Source organism: Ochlerotatus camptorhynchus, unplaced genomic scaffold, assembly GCF_037179485.1.
Source record: "Ochlerotatus camptorhynchus isolate MF236.1 unplaced genomic scaffold, CSIRO-AGI_Acam_v1.1 ptg000330l, whole genome shotgun sequence".
NCBI classification, from domain to species: domain Eukaryota; kingdom Metazoa; phylum Arthropoda; class Insecta; order Diptera; family Culicidae; genus Ochlerotatus; species Ochlerotatus camptorhynchus.
In genome coordinates this window covers 13,615,601-13,632,676 of record NW_027040818.1, presented here as the reverse complement: position 1 = coordinate 13,632,676, position 17,076 = coordinate 13,615,601, and the positions used below count along the sequence as shown (strand labels likewise).

The 17,076-nt window shown below is 40.8% G+C and overlaps 1 protein-coding gene across 4 annotated transcripts in view; it reads left to right on the top strand.

The window, feature by feature from the left end:
• Srrm234 (Serine-arginine repetitive matrix 2/3/4) overlaps positions 1 to 16,640 on the top strand; it is a 114,477-nt gene extending 97,837 nt beyond the window's left edge. For 2 of the 4 annotated variants that reach the window (XM_065230371.1, XM_065230369.1), the window contains 4 exons: positions 11,744 to 11,799; positions 11,862 to 14,924; positions 14,989 to 15,222; positions 15,882 to 16,640. In XM_065230371.1, coding sequence (XP_065086443.1) covers positions 11,744 to 11,799; positions 11,862 to 14,924; positions 14,989 to 15,222; positions 15,882 to 15,996 — 3,468 coding nt within the window. In that variant the 3' untranslated portion in view covers positions 15,997 to 16,640. Of the gene's footprint in view, positions 1 to 11,743; positions 11,800 to 11,861; positions 14,925 to 14,988; positions 15,223 to 15,329; positions 15,543 to 15,881 lie in introns of those variants that run through there. The other 2 variants (XM_065230370.1, XM_065230368.1) reach the window with 1 other exon arrangement.
• The last annotated feature ends 436 nt before the right edge of the window (positions 16,641 to 17,076 follow it).

Genomic DNA, 17,076 nt, shown 5'->3' with positions numbered 1-17,076 from the left:
ATAAGGACCAATGTCGAAAACGTAAACAATGGCTTCTTTCGTATATTTCTTGTAGTTCAAAGTCAATCCATGCAAGCCACCAATTCCATCTGATATGGGGCAGTCTCCCTCTACAAAGTTTACGTGTAGTTGACTTGAGTGGTTTTTCATTCTCGAGAAATTTGCCGAAAAAGTTTACGTTAGCTGTTATGAAAGAAAAGCAGATATATGGTTGCATGCTCAGTAAGCATTGACGTCTTCACACAAAGCTTAATAGTATCTTATGCAAATTTCCATGGGATTGAAATGTTAAAGAAATGTCCGCCAGGTTTCACGCACAAATTGACGATTGCTAATGGGATTTTACCATAAGAGTAAAGAGATATAGAGTGAAGGCGAATTGTAAATTGTAAATTGTCAGGGTAATGCGCGATGTCAATCATACAAGGTCTAGCCCAACTGACTTATTGGTATTACATAGTTGAATGTGGAATGTGGTGTTCGTATTTCACCGCAATGTTTATCTTTTTACACGAAACAGCTGTTTTCTGTGATCTCACGTCTGCTGTTCGCAGTATGGAATATTGTGCTGACGTGACGTCGTCATTCGCTTGCGCAGCAATGTTTACAACATTTCTGCTTCTAACACCAGCAAGCTGCCTACTGTTGCAGACCTTATATTATTGACATTGGGTAATGCGGCCTTTCTTTTTTCGACTAGCTCTACAGGGGACTTATCAAAGGTTTTTTAACTAGTATTTTCAAGCCAGTCGGAAGCCAATGAAGAGCGTTATTAACCAGTAATATTGCATAAATATTTACAGATGTAATAATTCTTAATCTCTTTGACCTGGTTAAATTCCATTCGATTCATTACGTAAATTGTGATAATTGAATATAATTGAATGCAAACAACCCGAAGATTTTATGTTCGCGTTGAATAGGTGTAATAAAACTAACATTTTGTATGAATTCACTGTGCTATTAGTAAGTCAACTTATGAGTGTCATAATCAGGCATGGAAAATCATTTGCATTCATTTCGCACATTGATTTACATTCATTTGTCCCTAACTTTTTTCATCAACAGAATTCCGCAAAATGATGTATAGAGCTTTTGTAGGTTTTATTATTAGCTACAACCTTTGTTAAGAACTCAAATCCATATCTCTTATGCATGACGAACCAGAGCAAACAGAGTTCACTACTGTTTTTCAGTGAATGTATTTTACATTCACTGAAAATCAGTAACGAGCTCTGCCCGCTCTAATTCGTGATGCATAAGAGATACAGATTTGAGTTATGGGCAAACGTTGTAGCTTATAATAAAAACTACTAAAGCTCTATATATCATTTTGCGGAATGCTGCTGATGAAAAAAATTAGAGGCAAACGAATGTAAATGAATGCATGAAATGAATGTAAATGATTTTCCATGCCTGGTCATAATGCATCATAAAATATTCTATTGACATTTATAAAAAGTCGAAATTTTTCTAAGAAAGCTAGAAACATAACTAGGGTAGGTGTACCAGTTCTAAGTCCAAGTGGTCGTCGAATTGGCCTTATCTTAGATTTCACATTTTAACATTCTTTCTAAATTTGTTTCGATACAAGGTTAGGAACAGTGCTGTAAATTCTCAAAATCATTTGAACATTTTTGATGAAAATGAGAAAAGTAGCTATTCGCTATCAAAGGGGACCTCCTTCGAATGGGTGATATCAGTTGCTTAGACATTTGACGAAGGCATGGATCATTCTCATTTGAGAAACGCTATATATCATTCAATTGAGTGTAACCTACACATAAACGGAGCTCTGGTCGACACTGACTTCTACCAAACCCCAACATTAACCCGACATAAACCCGAAATTGGCCCGACAACAACACGACATTGGGTCGACATCGACCTTAAATTAGCCTTACATTGATTCGACATCGGGTCGACTTGTCTGTTTGGAACCATTTTGCTGGGTGTCTTCCATACTCCACTGGCGTACATCAAATGATAGTGAGTGACTCAATTGACAGCGACAATGAGCTTCGAATGAGAAAGGAGCTCTTCAAATTATGTCTTTTCTATATTTAACGTCGGTCTCTGTTCCGCAATCTAGTGCCAATCACCGACGGACATCGATTGCCTTCCATTGATGACAATCGAATGTGCAGGAAGGCAGCTTCCACACCTGCGTAGGATATCGCACCCATTCAACACACAGGGGCTGGGACCAACGGCTTTACTTCCCCTCCGAAGGAAGACGTGACCAGAGATTTTTATGCCTCAGAAAAATCCCACCGACATCGGCTGGGATTGAATCCAGACCCATTGGGGTAAAAAAGCAGTCACGCTTACCACTACACCACCGGCGCCGGCTTCAAATTATGGCCATGTGAGAATTCGTTTACACAGAATGGATTGAATGGTTGTATTGGTTCATCTTCAATCGAATGATATGAAAACTTACAGCACTGGTTAGAACATATGTTTTGCCAAAAATCTACGCAAATAAAGCCATTAAAATTTATTTCAAATTTAACTAAGGCCCTAGGGCCAAAAACTGGACCACTTATCCTATGTAAAATAGATTCAAACCATTACTTTCGTTTGTAAATAGTGCTTATTGTTGCTAGAAAAAATAGCCCTTACTGGTAACTTTGAGACAGCCAAGTATTGGTGTGGAGTTTCCCCACTTTTTTGCCATTACTACAAAATACAATACGTATGGGTTACAATGACATTTCAGGATTAATCGTTGGGAGGCAGGTCATTGCATACGAAATCAGCGAAAATTTTATACTTTTTAGATTGCAAACGTTAATTTATTTTGCTGTGTGACGCAAGGTGAATAGTTATAAATAAAGGACGTTAATGGTTAAGGAAAAACAAAGGCATAAGTTCAAAAGTGCTAAGAAGACAGAGAATTTTTTTTTTTTTTTTTTTTTTTTTTTTTTCTTTATTAGAGTGACTTTCAGCCACTGGCTGGTTCGTCACTTAGACAGAGAATTATAAACCACGCTATAATTATTTTAATAGAATTGACTACTCCCTCGATCCACTTTCTCATTTTAAAGCTGGTATAATCAATTTGTCAGATCGATGTCTTTCTATACCACTTGAAATCACTGAAATGGGGTCGATTTTTGACTATCGAGTTCCACATATGTTATGTGCTCTTATTCCTCTTCGATCCTTGTTTGGACTCTACCCGAGGTAATCCTTCTTGGATATCGATTTGGAAAATTCCTCTACGATCCTTCAGATTCTTATAGGAATCTGCTTGGAAGTCGATTTGGATAAAAAATTTACTGCCGCCATGGCGCCTAAGCGCAAAAGAAAAGGGCAATCTCTTGATCCCCCTTCTGATGAAATTAATTTGAGCAAATAATTTGATTTGCTCACGGATGATATGATCCATCATCCAGAAAAAAATCTAGTAAACTTTCCCCGCTGAATGCCAAGAAGGAAAATATTCCCCCTATTGTGATAACCACTGCCGATTTCCATGCTCTTCGCACGGAACTTTTGAACTTCTTGAAACTTAAGTTTTCACTGAAAATTGGCCGTCGGTGGTGAATGCCGTGTATTGGCTGAAACCTTGGACGGATTCAAATGTCTTCTCAAGTATCTTACTGAGTAGCAGCATAAATTTTTTACTTACGACACCAAAACTGAACGTGTTTTCAAGGTTGTCATGAAAGGACTGCCCAGTGGTGAATCCCTGGATCAGATCAAAGATGAACAATCAAAATGAAAATTAAATCCCGTCCTGGCGATTCGCGCAACGGGATTTCTAATAATTTTTATTTAGTTCACTTCAAGTCTAGTGAACTTAACAACCTTAAGGCCGTGGAAAAAGCTAGCCTTATGCTCCATGTTCGAGTGAAGTGGGAACACTTCAGGAAGACTGGAGGAAATTTCCAAGACCTCACCCAGTGCCGTACGTGCCAGCCAAATGCATGAATTGTGGTGATTCCTCTCACTCAAAGGACAACTGTCCTGTGAAGGAAGATCCTAAGAAATTTAAATGTTCATATTGTGGTGAAAACCACAAATCCAATTTTTGGGAATGTAAGACTCGCAAAGCGATCCTACAATCTCGTTCTAAGCGCCAGGTAGGAAACGCTCAACGGTACAAATTCCTCTACTGTTAACAACGGTCAGCGAGGAACAAATTCTACATTCGTACCCGTAAGTGCAAATATCGCCCTGCTACAAATTCTTCATCTATACCTGGTCCTCTCGCTGCTAACAATGTTCAGCGAGTAAATGGAGCTACTTATGCTGCTATTGCAACGGGTAGAAATCAAAATACTAGCCAACGTAATTCTAACAAAAATTTTGACTTAGAAAGCATTACTGCTCCTAAAATGGAATTTTTACAGTAATCATTAATTGACATGAATTCTGATATGCTTAAATCAAACTCCATGTTTTATGCTATTCAAACTGGAGTAAAATTTGCAAACAATATTGTCATGACTTTAAAATTCAGTAATGGATTTTAAATCATTAAATATTTTAAATTGGAATGCTCGATCTATTAAAGATAATTTAACTTTTTTAGAGTTCATAACGTGAATATTGCCGTTATAACTGAAACGTTCCTTAAACCTGACCATAAGGTTAAAAGGGACGCAAATTATTTGATTTATAGAAATGATCGTCTTGATGGACCCTGTGGTGGCGTTGCCATCATTGTTCATAGACGAATCAAACATAAAATTCTTTCTTCATTTCAAACCAAAGTTTTTGAAACTTTGGGAGTTTCTGTTGAAACAAAATTTGGACAACTTACGTTTATAGCTGCCTATTTGCCATTCCAATGCGTAGGCCAACAAAAGAATTTTCTCAAGGGTGACCTGCAGAAACTTACCCGTCATAGGTCTAAATTCTTCATTATTGGTGATTTTAATGCAAAACACCTCTCATGGAATAATGCTCAAAGCAATTCCAATGGTAATATTCTGTTTGATGATTGTTCTGCAGGTTATTACACTATTCAATTTATGGAATATTACTTCGATATAAACATTCCTTTGCAATCCAAAGATGAAATTAATTATGCTCTTGAATCTCTGACTACTTCTATAGTTGAAGCAAGAGCTGCCTCAGTACAAAAATGCGAGGTTAAATTCGATTCAATTATAATAGACGACGATCTTCAGCTCTTGATCCGTCTTAAAAATGTCCGTAGGAGACAATATCAAAGAACACGCGATCCTGCCATGAAAGTTATCTGGCGGGATTTGCAAAAACAAATTAAAAAGCGATTCTCTGACCTGAGGAACAACACTTTTGAAAATAATGTTTCTAAATTAGACCCGAGTTCCGAACGCTTTTGGAAACTCACAAAATTTTTGAAAAAACCTCAAGAGCCTATAACAGCGCTTAAAGAAGGTGATAAAATGTTAGCTTAGCTTAGCTTAGCTTAGTCTGACTGCACGTATCGATAGTTGCACTCCGTGATTGATCTGAACCAGTGAAATTGTACAAAGAATCAACTGAATGGGGCTTGGTAGTAACCTGCCATTCTCAGTGTACATGTTCCAGTGACTCCTACCTTTAAAGATCAATAACGTCACCGGCCACGTCCTTGCAATCAGGTGGGAGAGGAAAGGAATGTTAGTGTGTGACTTTTGTTGTTTTGGGACCGTGTTTACCTCTGCATCCCACAAAAGTCACAGGAAGGAGGTTTTGTTAGTGGGTTAGGTTCGTTGGATCAGGATTCACCTGGATAAGTGATGCGATCTTTTGTTTTGTGTAGTTATTTATAAGTGTTTTCGATTTATGCTCTAAACAGCCGGCTGTCTAGAGATGTAGATCATTATTAGATGTGTGTATACCGATTTAAACCAACAATAAGGATACTGTTGGGACCCCTCACAAAGTGTGATGATGGTTTATTTTATTTTATCAATGACCAAAATAATTAATTATAAGCGGTTTGAACCGATTTAAACCAACAGCAAGGATGCTGTTGGGGCCACTCACAAAGTGTGATGGTGGTTTACTTGATTGAATATAAAATAATTATTAGAACCGATTTGACCCGATTTAGACCAACGGCAAGGATACTGTTGGGGCCACTCACAAAGTGTGATGGTGGTTTATTTAGTTCGGAAGAAAATGAATATGTATACTTCTTTTTTTTTTTTTTATATAATAGAACGAATTTGTACTGATTCAAACCAAAAGCAAGGGTTCTATTGGGGCAACTCACAAAGTGCGATGGTGGTTTATACTATAAGGGCATAAAACAAAATCAAGAGCCATTTCGGTTTCCATAGCTTCCTAGACACTCGGCCGCAAAATAATCTTATCCGACGGAAACGTCTCGATCATCGCTGCACAATGGTTTATTATAGCATTTATAAAGTAAATTTGAATACCTTATTGTTTATTTATTATCCATTTTGACTTGACTTGGTACCGTTCAGTTTTATGATGACAAAGTTGCCTGGAGAAAAGTGACAGTTCAAAATGTTTCGGAAGGGAGTCAGCTAGTGTCGTCCAAGTTCAAGTGCGGAAAAAATGCCATTTAAAGTGGTACAAACAATTGAAAGATGCGAAACATGCCTAACCGTAATTCTTTCTGGTTGGAAAGAAGCTGGAATCCTACACTGGCCGGAAAAAAAACGCGGTAGCGAAACTCTCTCAAGACGAGTTCTCCATGCCAAACCCAATGTGGGAACGTATCAATTGAGTGAAAAAAAGAGAGTTCAAGACTCGCTTGGAGGCTGAAGCAGAATTGGAACAGATGTAGCCAGTTTCGGATACGGAGGCGAACGAAGGGAATAATCCACCACCGTCAAAGAAAGTTTGCCCCGAAGTCTACAAGTCCCCCAGTCGGAAGGGAAACACAATAAGAGACTTTAACGAAGTTTTCCTTATTCCTGGGCAGGAGGTTGACACCTGTGAAGCTGACTGTAAAATCCAGAATCAGATGAGATTATAATATATGCGACACAAATTCACTTTTTTATAGGGGAACATGTGATGTGAATAGAACCCACCATCAGTGCAAGGATTACATATGACTGCAGATACTTCACTGGTTGTAAAGTTCTGCCTGATGGTTTGTTGCAGCTGGGTGAATCAACTTCATTGAAGACCTTTGGAAGACAAACGACAAGATGTACGTCTATCAACACGTGACAAGGGACTGGCAAATCCACGAACACTTGTCCAGTCTACAAATCCATTGAAACCCTTAGGCTGCCCCCCCCCCAAACCCAACATATAATAATGTTTGATTGATGAAACGTATTCAAAAAAGGGATATTTAGAGAGAACAATCTTCAACTGGAACGTACTCACCAAATCAATACATCCGGGAGCGCATTCTCGATGCTTAATTTTCTCTAGTCATTTTTAAACAATTCCTCCTCCAGCGAATCCAAACACACAATAACTAAATATCACTTTTCTTCTTCATGTCACTCTGTGCACAAAAGCAATGCACACCGCAAAAACCTAATAATAGATCAGCGCGGTCGAGTCACACTGTCAACAAAGGGAGCGAGAGCACACCAGGCACCAAAGCAACAGGGGAAAAACATCAGCACAAATCATTCTAAATAGAATTATCGCGTCCGGGACATAAAACTATTCAAATGCGAGCACCGAAAAACTACACGGCAGCACAAAGATAGCCCGAGCTCTAAAAAAAAAGCACGCAGCGGAGCAAAAACACACAACCGTTCTCGGACGCTTCTCAAAGCGGACCGCTTAAAGAAGGTGATAAAATGTTGATCACAAAATCGGAAAAAGCTCAGAAACTTGCTAAGCAATTCGAGAAATCCCATAATTTCAGTTTGGGTCTTACTAGTCCTATTGAGAATCAGGATGCTCGGGTTTATCTGAATATTTTCTCTCGGGAAAATATTTTTGATGATTCCTGGGGGACTGATTTGGACGAAGTAAGGTCTATAACTAAAAAGTTTCAAAATATGAAAGCTCCAGGTGATGATGGAATTTTCTATATCCTCATCAAAAAACTCCCAGAGAGTACCTTGTCTTTCTTGGTAAAATTATTTAACAGATATTTCCATTTGGCATACTTTCCTGATAAATGGAAAAATGCAAAAGTTGTTCCAATTTTGAAGCCGGACAAAAATCCAGCTGAAGCTTCTAGCTACCGTCCAATAAGTTTGCTTTCTACAATAAGTAAACTTTTTGAAAAGATAATTTTAAATAGAATGATGCTTCACAATACGAACTCAAATTTTGCAGATGGGCAGTTTGGATTTCGTCATGGGCATTCAACTACTCATCAACTCTTAAGAGTTACCAATTTAATTCGTTCAAACAAATCTGAAGGCCACTCAACTGGAGTTGCTCTTCTAGACATAGAAAAAGCATTCGACAGTGTTTGGCATGAAGGTTTGATTGCTAAATTGGAAAAGTTTAATTTTCCACTCTATATTATGAAATTAGTTCAACATTATTTAACTGACAGAACTCTGTAGGTAAATTATCAAAATTTCAAATCTAATGGCCTACCGACCACAGGACTTGTATTACACACTTAAAAAAACTTATTTTTACACGAGACGTAATCCATCTTTGACGTAAATTATGGAACGTAAACAAAAATGTCATGTAAAATTAAGTGTTCCCAAACCAAAACATAAGCAACTCGACGAAGAGTACGTTTGATTGAATTGATTTTCTCGTTTCTTTCAACTGATTCTCATGTCAAGAGGGGCGGCTTACATGTGTCGGTCTCAGGGAACCGAAATTTACATGACTTTTTGGTAGTGTGTGAACACAACACACCAAAATTTCGCACACCCGCCACTTTCCGCGTCATCCTCGTTCCGATTTATCCTTGCGATTTCAAACCAAAACATTCAAGGTATCAGAAATACCGGGTTGCCGCGATGGGTATTTTACAAACAATCGCAGCTTGCTCTATGACCGGCACAATCAGCACACCTGCGGCACACTGACAAAAAAGATGACCCAAGATTGATGTGCGGAGTGACCTACCCCTTGACTTGACTAAAAATTAACTTTTAAAATATCACATTGAGGTGAGGGCATTCAAGCCAAATGTAACAAATATATAAAATGTTTGCATCCTCTTATAAATAGGAAATCCAAACTTTGCCTGACGAATAAACTTCTAATATTTAAACAAGTTTTTAGACCGGCCATGCTTCACGCTGTGACTATATGGCCTAGTTGTTGCACTACCAGGAAAAAAGCACTTCAAAGGATTCAGAACAAAGTTCTGAAGATGATTTTTAAGTTGCCTCCCTGGTACAGTACTACCGAATTACATAGAATTTCGAATGTTGAGACTTTAGCACAAATGTCCAACAAAATAATTAATAATTTCAGGCAAAAATCGTTGCAATCCTCAATTGCAACGATTAATTCCCTTTATACTTAGATAATATTTAGTTTTAGTTTTTAGTTTTAAGATTTCAATTGTTATACTGACATGCAGGTTATAAAAAAAAACCTGTTAAAAATACTGAATTGCCAAGACAGGAACAATGTAAAAACACTTAGATATATATCATAGCAATTAAGGATGGTAAGTTACTGTAGTAACTGGAGCACCTAGGTTAAAATGAAGTAATTTATTTTGAATTTGAAACAAACAAAAAATGCTTTCCTTCAAAATTTATGTATGCGCCCAATATTAGGGACACTTAGGCCGACACATTAGAGCCATTTCCCCTACCCCAAATTTATTAATAATTGGGAAAATTTTAGCATTTTGATAAAGTACTGCAGTGTGGTGTAGTGGTAAGCGTAATTGCTTCTCTAAATCCCAGCCGGCGCCCTCGGTATGTTCTGAGACATAACATCTCTGATCACGCCCTCCTTCGCAAAGGAAGTAAAGCCGTTGGTCCCCGGTCCATGAGTTGACGGAGCGATATAGGGTCCAGGTATGGGAGCTGCCTCCCTAGTTTTTTGAAAGCCCATATCTTTCTTTCAGTGAGTCTGAGGTCTTTGATGTCCTCGACAATATTTCTCAAAACTCTAAAATGCCCTACTTTGCCGAAAAAAAAATCCTTGTAGAATGCTCCGTTCAAAAGATAGATTCGAGTGCCACCTATGCGATAGTAATACGAACTAATCGGAAACCATCAAAAGCTGGCTCTTTACAAACTAAACAACTTTGTCGAAGACTTCAAATCTGTAGGATTTCACGGTGTTAGAGGTTTTGGGCACGCTACCGGGATCGTTGCCCCATTGTGCACTGGGACTAATTAGGTATTAACAAAATATCTAAGATTCCCGAAATCATCCTGGAGTTCATATCTTGAAGTTCTACAGGCTCAACCAAAGTCTTGTATGATGTCCTGACTTATTATTTGCATTAATGGAGCTACGTGGGACCTCATCACATCAAGTGAGATGAAATGTTTCATCCTCCAAATTTTCCTGGAGTTCAGATCTTAATGTTCTTCAGATTCAACAAGTACGATGTATTGACTAAATTTTTTGAACCCAAAAAAGCTTCGTGGAGTTCCATAATATCATGCGAGATCAGTAGTGGTTAAGACAAAATATGTGTGGTCTCCAAGCTATCCTGAGGTTTCGTCTTGATATTCTACAGGCTCAACAAACTATTCTTTGATGTCCAGATTTATAATACGGATCCATGAAGCTCCGCGGAACCTCAAAACATCAAGTGAGATGAGAAGTCGTGAAATCAAAATATGCTCCATACTCCAAATTGTCCTGGAGTTCTGATGTGAATCATTACCCTTAACAAGCAAGGGCGGGCGCACACTTTTTGCCTGTAGATTTGAAGACATCTTACGGGTTAGGCAAAAGGTGTGCGTTTGACTTTGTACTGTCGCATTAATGGCCCTTCACACATTTTCTACTTCTATTAAATTTACATACTGCCGTACTCTAACGGAACTATCCACCTACCCTCTTCTAAAATCATTATCTAGCTAATAAATTATCACACTAAAGCTTCATGTTAGATAGCATTTCCAACCAACTCTGAATAATTATGCAATGTTTCATGCAAATCGGAGAAGGTCGATCATGTTAGTTGATATGAATGCACTTCGAGAATTTTCTCTTCAAAGACAATAACTGAACATATATTACATTCTACTGTTCAAAAAGAAACCTGGCAAGGCAATGCTCAGTCTTATTTTCTATGTTCATCAGTAATGTCTTCTTTCTAACTTTACCGCAAGCAATACTGAAACTAATAAGTATACTATCCACGAATAGCCATAATTATTCTTCATTAAATGCAATTACATGTTCGGCAATGGCAAGTCTACCAATGAAATCCAACACAAATTTCAACTCAAATCCGAACCAGAAACATATTCCGAAAACGAGTCATCTTATCTCAACACCTCCCAAAACCCCCATCTTGCTAAAAACCCTTTCTCATACACAGTTCGTTATTCGTTGTTGTTATTGTGTAGCTCTGAAACCGCAGATGCCGCACTAGCGGACTATACACTCCCATTCTAATAAAACCAAAGCAAATCTCGATTTACATTGGACGTAAGTTAATTATTTTCCTTTTTTTTAATTTCTATTGTTTTTGTTTTACTTTACATGCTATCATTCAAAAGAGAATATTCATCAGCAAAAAAAAAGCTTTCATTTAACCTAACTTTTAGGTTAGGAATTTCTTAGTTTTCCATATTGTTTTAAATTGAATCTCCATTTTTAACTGTAGTAAAATTAGTGCTCTAACTTGATAGATGGAAGAATTGTACCCAAGTCTAAAATATGCCTTCATTTTGATTTGTATTCCCACCAACAGAAGAAGAAGAGCTCTAAGAAAAAGCGAGCCAAGTCACGTTCCCATTCTCGTGACAGGTAGGTTTCAATGAATGACTTAAATTAGCTAGGATACGTTTTCTAACGATGCTTTCACACAGCTCTCCATCGAAACGACCGGATCGCAATCATCAATCGCGTGAGGATAAGCACGACAACAAGAAGGATAAGAACCGCTACGAAGACTCCAGTCGCGATCGTTCCGATCGCAGGGGAGACGATCGCTATGGACACTATCAACATCAGCAGCAGCAGCAACAACAACAACCACCACAACAACAGAAGGATCGTGAGGAACGCGGAGTTAATCGTGTGGATCGCTACGGTAAAGGTGAGGAGAGGGAACGTAGAAGTCGATCAAGGAACCGCCGTCGAAATAGGTCGGAAGAAAGAGATAAGTCAAAGTCTAGATCTGTGTCTAGGGGAAGGAATCGGTCCAAATCGGTGTCGATCGATCGTGCTAGGCGGAATAGGGTGCAAGACAAGCGCGACAGGAGCCTAGAGAAGGCGAAGGATAAAAAGAGAGATAAATCTCCGCGGAAGGAAGACGGAGATAAGAGATCGAATAGGAACCGATCCAGAACAAGATCCGGCAGTAGGAAACGGGAAGAGCCGAAGACGAAGGACAAGCGCCGTGATCGCAGCCGATCGAATAGTGTGAAGAAAGGTGAAAACAAATCCAAGGAGAAGCGACGCGATCGCTCCAGATCCGCCAGCAAGAAGCGGGATGAGACCAAAGTGAAGGATAAACGTCGAGAAAGATCAAGATCCGCTAGCCGACCGAAGGAACCATCCAAAGACAAGCGTCGCGACAAATCCAAGGAACGTAAAGAACGTAAAAAGTCTGAAACCCCGGAGCGAAGAAGACGCGAACGGAGCGACAGTCCGAGAAGAAGGGCTAGCAAGTCTCCCGTGAAGCCCAAGAAGAGACATGAGTCTCCTGTTGCGAAGAGCTCCCGGAAAAAGTCCCGATCGCCATCTCCGAAGCGCAACAGACGAGATCATGAGTCTCCTGTTGCAAAGACTTCTCGGAATAAGTCGCGATCACCGTCACCGAAGCGTGACAGAAAGCGTTACGAGTCTCCTGTTCCGAAAAGCTCACGGAAAAAGTCGCGATCGCCGTCTCCCAAGCGTAACAGAAAAGATCACCAGTCCCCTGTTGCAAAACCTTCACGGAAAAAGTCACGATCGCCGTCTCCAAAACGAAACAGACGAGATCATGAGTCTCCTGCTACAAAGCCTTCACGGAAAAAATCACGATCGCCATCTCCCAAGCGCGAAAGACGAGATCTTGAACCGCCTGTTGCGAAGACTTCACGCAAAATGTCGCGATCGCCGTCTCCTAAGCGCGACAGACGGGATCGTGGGTCTCCTGTTGCGAAGCCTTCTCGGCAAAAGTCGCGAACGCCATCTCCAAAGCGAGACCGAAGGGACCGTTCAAAGTCTCCCGCTACTATCAGCAAAAATCATCGTTCAAGATCCCCAACAACGTCTCGAAAGGAACGATCATCTGTAGACAACCGTAGGAATCGGACCAAATCTCCAACGGAAAAACGCAAGAAGCGTTCTCCGTCTCCTTCGAGATCACGACAAGACCGGTCAAAATCGCCAGCGAAAAAACATCGTGAACGCTCTCGATCAATGGATCAATTGAGCAAACCATCAACCAGTTCCGCGTTGAATACCCGGAAGGAGCGTTTGAAGTCCCCGACTGAGAAGCGCAAGAAGCGATCGAATTCAAAGGAAAAATCGACCAAGACGCGATCAAGATCGCCTGCCCCTATCCAGAAACCTTTGGACAGCAAAAAAACGCGATCCAAGTCTCCAGAAGCTAAGAAATCTTCTCGCAAACCTAGTCCGGAGAAGCCTCTCCGGAAGCCAATATCACCTGCTGTTCCACCGAAGCGTGAATCTAATACTCCGGTCGAACAAAGAAAGGAAGATCGGAAACGTTCAGTTTCCGCTTCCAATGATTCGTCGGATTCTTCGGATCTTAGCTACTCTCCTGCACAACGTGATCCAGAACGTTACCGTGATATTCTGGAAGGAAGACCGGTCGAGAAGAAGTCACCGGTGCTGCGATCGGTGTCCAAAGAGCGTCGACGATCATCTTCATCTTCATCCGAGGATGGATCTTCGCCGAAAACAGCGAAAGATTTCTTGAAAAAGACATCCAAACTATGTCGTGACCGTAGTCCCCCTCCGCCCCCTGTGGATCGCAAATCCAAATCGCGTTCAAAATCACCCCCCAAGAAGCGCCGATTTGAAACTCCACCACTGGAGACTCCTGTCGCCAAAAATAAGGAGGCTCGATCACCCATAACAAAGAAGCGCAAGGATCGTTCACCATCGCCTGGAACCTCCAAGATCGTGGAGCCTACTCCAAACGATCGTGATCGTACTCGTTCTCCAGAAGCTCCTCCGAAGCGATCGCCGCCCGCAACGTCTGAAAAGGTCAAGCAATCAAGCAAGAGACCCAAGAAGAAGCAAGTTCAAGTTCAACAACCGGTCGTCAAACTGCAGTCGCCTGCTTCTTCGTCGACTGAGTCGGATAGCGACTCTCAATATCCACAAGGAAAATCCAAGCAGGGTGATCATTTGGATGCTTTCCTACCGACCTTCGGGGATAATCGCGAGGATCAGGACCTGTCGTTGTTGAAGGCCCTGAAAAACGACCTGGCTGTGAAGGCCAAGCAGTGTCTGGAGAAGAAGAAATCCGTTTCGGAGCAATCTGGCAAGGGTGATCCGACGGATGTAGGTCTTCCTAGAGTAGGCGAAAGCCGGGAACGGAACATACAGATCCAGCAGGCTAAGATGGCTTCCCTGGTGGCTGCCAGCAGCTCCACGATTGGCAGCGGTATTGAGTTCAGCACAGAGACTACAGTTCCGGAGGAGCCGACGCCGAAGAAAGAGGTGGCTACTGCTTCCACGAGTAGTGAAATCAATACCAGCCAGATCAAGAAGGATATTCACGATATTTTGACAACGGTTGGTGCGTGCCGGATGGACGAAGGAAGCAGCTCGGCAGCCAATTTGACCAAAAGCACGATCCTCAATGCTGTGGATAGTATTCTGAAGGAGAAAATTCCCGGAGCAATTGAGTCAGCGAACCCGCGTAAGTCCCGCAGTGCGTCCAGGTCACGGTCTAGATCGCGATCGCACAGGTGAGTTGAGCTACCGTTTGAATCATTAGAATACGCTATTTTTAAGCCATCGGTTTCGTTGCAGATCCCGCAGCTACAGCAGCTCCAGTTCCGCTTCCCGTAGTTCCCGCTCCCGTAGCCATTCGTCGCGATCGAGATCGCGCTCCAGCCGCGGGAGCAGTCGTTCGCGATCACGCAGCAGTACTTCCCGGTCTCGATCGAGATCCGTACCGCCACGTCGCACCACCAAGTCCCGGTCGCCATCCATACCACGCCGGGCAGGGTCGCCAAGTTTTCTCGATCGCCGCCGGATCACCAGGTGAGTGATTCTATCTGCCGGGAATTTCCGGGTTTTATTGTTTATTTTTTAACTGGTTTATTTGAAAATCCTTGTTTCATATTTCCGTTTACCCTTCTTATGTTCAGCTCGAGAACGCGCAAATCGCACAGTAGATCCAGCAGTAGTAGCTCTAGCTCTAGCTCCAGATCGAGTCAATCGAGCAGATCCGATCGATCCAGCCGAAGGCGTCGTCGTCGTTAGATCCGACGATCTTTCAACGTTCGACGCCCCTCGATTGCGGGCGGTTCGGTTGTTGCGTGCTAGACAGTATGCCCCCCAACATTTTGCGTTCTGACGAAGTGTTTAGAACGCAGCTTTTTCTTGTTTAGATTTACTTTTAATTTTGACGGAGTGCCCATTGTGTAGAATTATTTTCAGTTTACTCTTAAGTTGTAATTGTGTATTTTTTGTAACACTTGATCAAAGCTTGATATTTAGGATGCATTTTGAGTTGTTTTATGTTCTGAAATGTACCGAAAGTTCCTTTTTTGTTTCAACATGCTAAGGTAAGTTCGTTATTTAGATACTTTCTAAATTGATTGATGCTACTTTTTTAATCCGAGAAGCTGCTTACCCACTAACCGGTGTTTCTCTTTTACACTTTGTGCCGTCAATGATTGGAATTTGTCAACTAACAGTGCTCGGAAGCGTCCCATTCCGTATCGTCGTCCAACACCGTCGTCGATGTCCAGCGGCAGCAGCTACAACAGTCGTAGCCGCTCTCGTTCCAGAAGTCGCAGCAAAAGCATGTAATGCCCCATCACCAACTAATAATCTCCCTCTCATTACTCATCACGAAAGCGGAGTGATCTCAACTAACTGCAGAAATAAAATAATGCTAACTTCAAAACCCAAACACTACAATGCACGATTCATGTCTAAATATGAAAAAAAAAAACAACAACCAAGTTGAAGGAAAAACCCAACTGAAAATCAAAAACAATCAACTGAAAGCAAATACTCTCTCCGTGCGTTTGAAAAGATGATATTATCGAATGAATAACAAAATCGATGAAACGAAACTATGCATGGATCTCATCTGAAGCAAATTTTTAAGTGTGATCTATTCTGTTGGAAAAAAAATATCTAATTTCGAATTACTCGGTTTGATCTCATTATGAAACTAAAACTAGTCATTTTTCTGCTTCTGGATTGAAGCTTGTAGAATAGGGAAGCAAATGTTCATTCACTTTTAGTCACTCCTTTCAGGTGCAATTTAAATCCAATTCTGTGTCAGAATGTGTTGTTATTTTTTCGTTTGTTTATTTAATTTATTTTGCCTATTTATTTGTCTCCCATTAGTCATATCATGCGTGCAAAATGCATTCTTTTACCTTACCTTCACAACAGCAAGTATTCATTGGTCAATACAATGTGATTAACAAAATGTACTAAAATCAGGTCGACTAACAGAAGCTTGATTTCATCCGAAATTCCTGCTAAATGTGTGTTCCGTTTGGGGTTGAGATCTTCCAGTGGCGTGAGCAAGGGAGGGGGAGGAGCATGGTGTGTGTGTGTGTGTGTGTGTGTACAATCTAACCCCCACTGTCCGGCAGTGTTATTATGGAAGAAAACTGCTTTTTATTACCCTTCAATTAAAGCAGGTTTAGTCCGGGAGTTAGAAGGTGTTAGCTCTATTGCAGCTCCAGTGACCCATTTCAGAATGCCTGGTAATTCACGACCACTCCGAGGTCACTTTTACTTACAATAAGCCCCGCATGTTCACTCTACCTTTATCAAATGGATAATGGTATCATAAACACACTTCCAGATTCAAAAAATATTATTTCCAAATCTGGCACGTATATAGTTTTGAAATTTGTTTAACTGTAA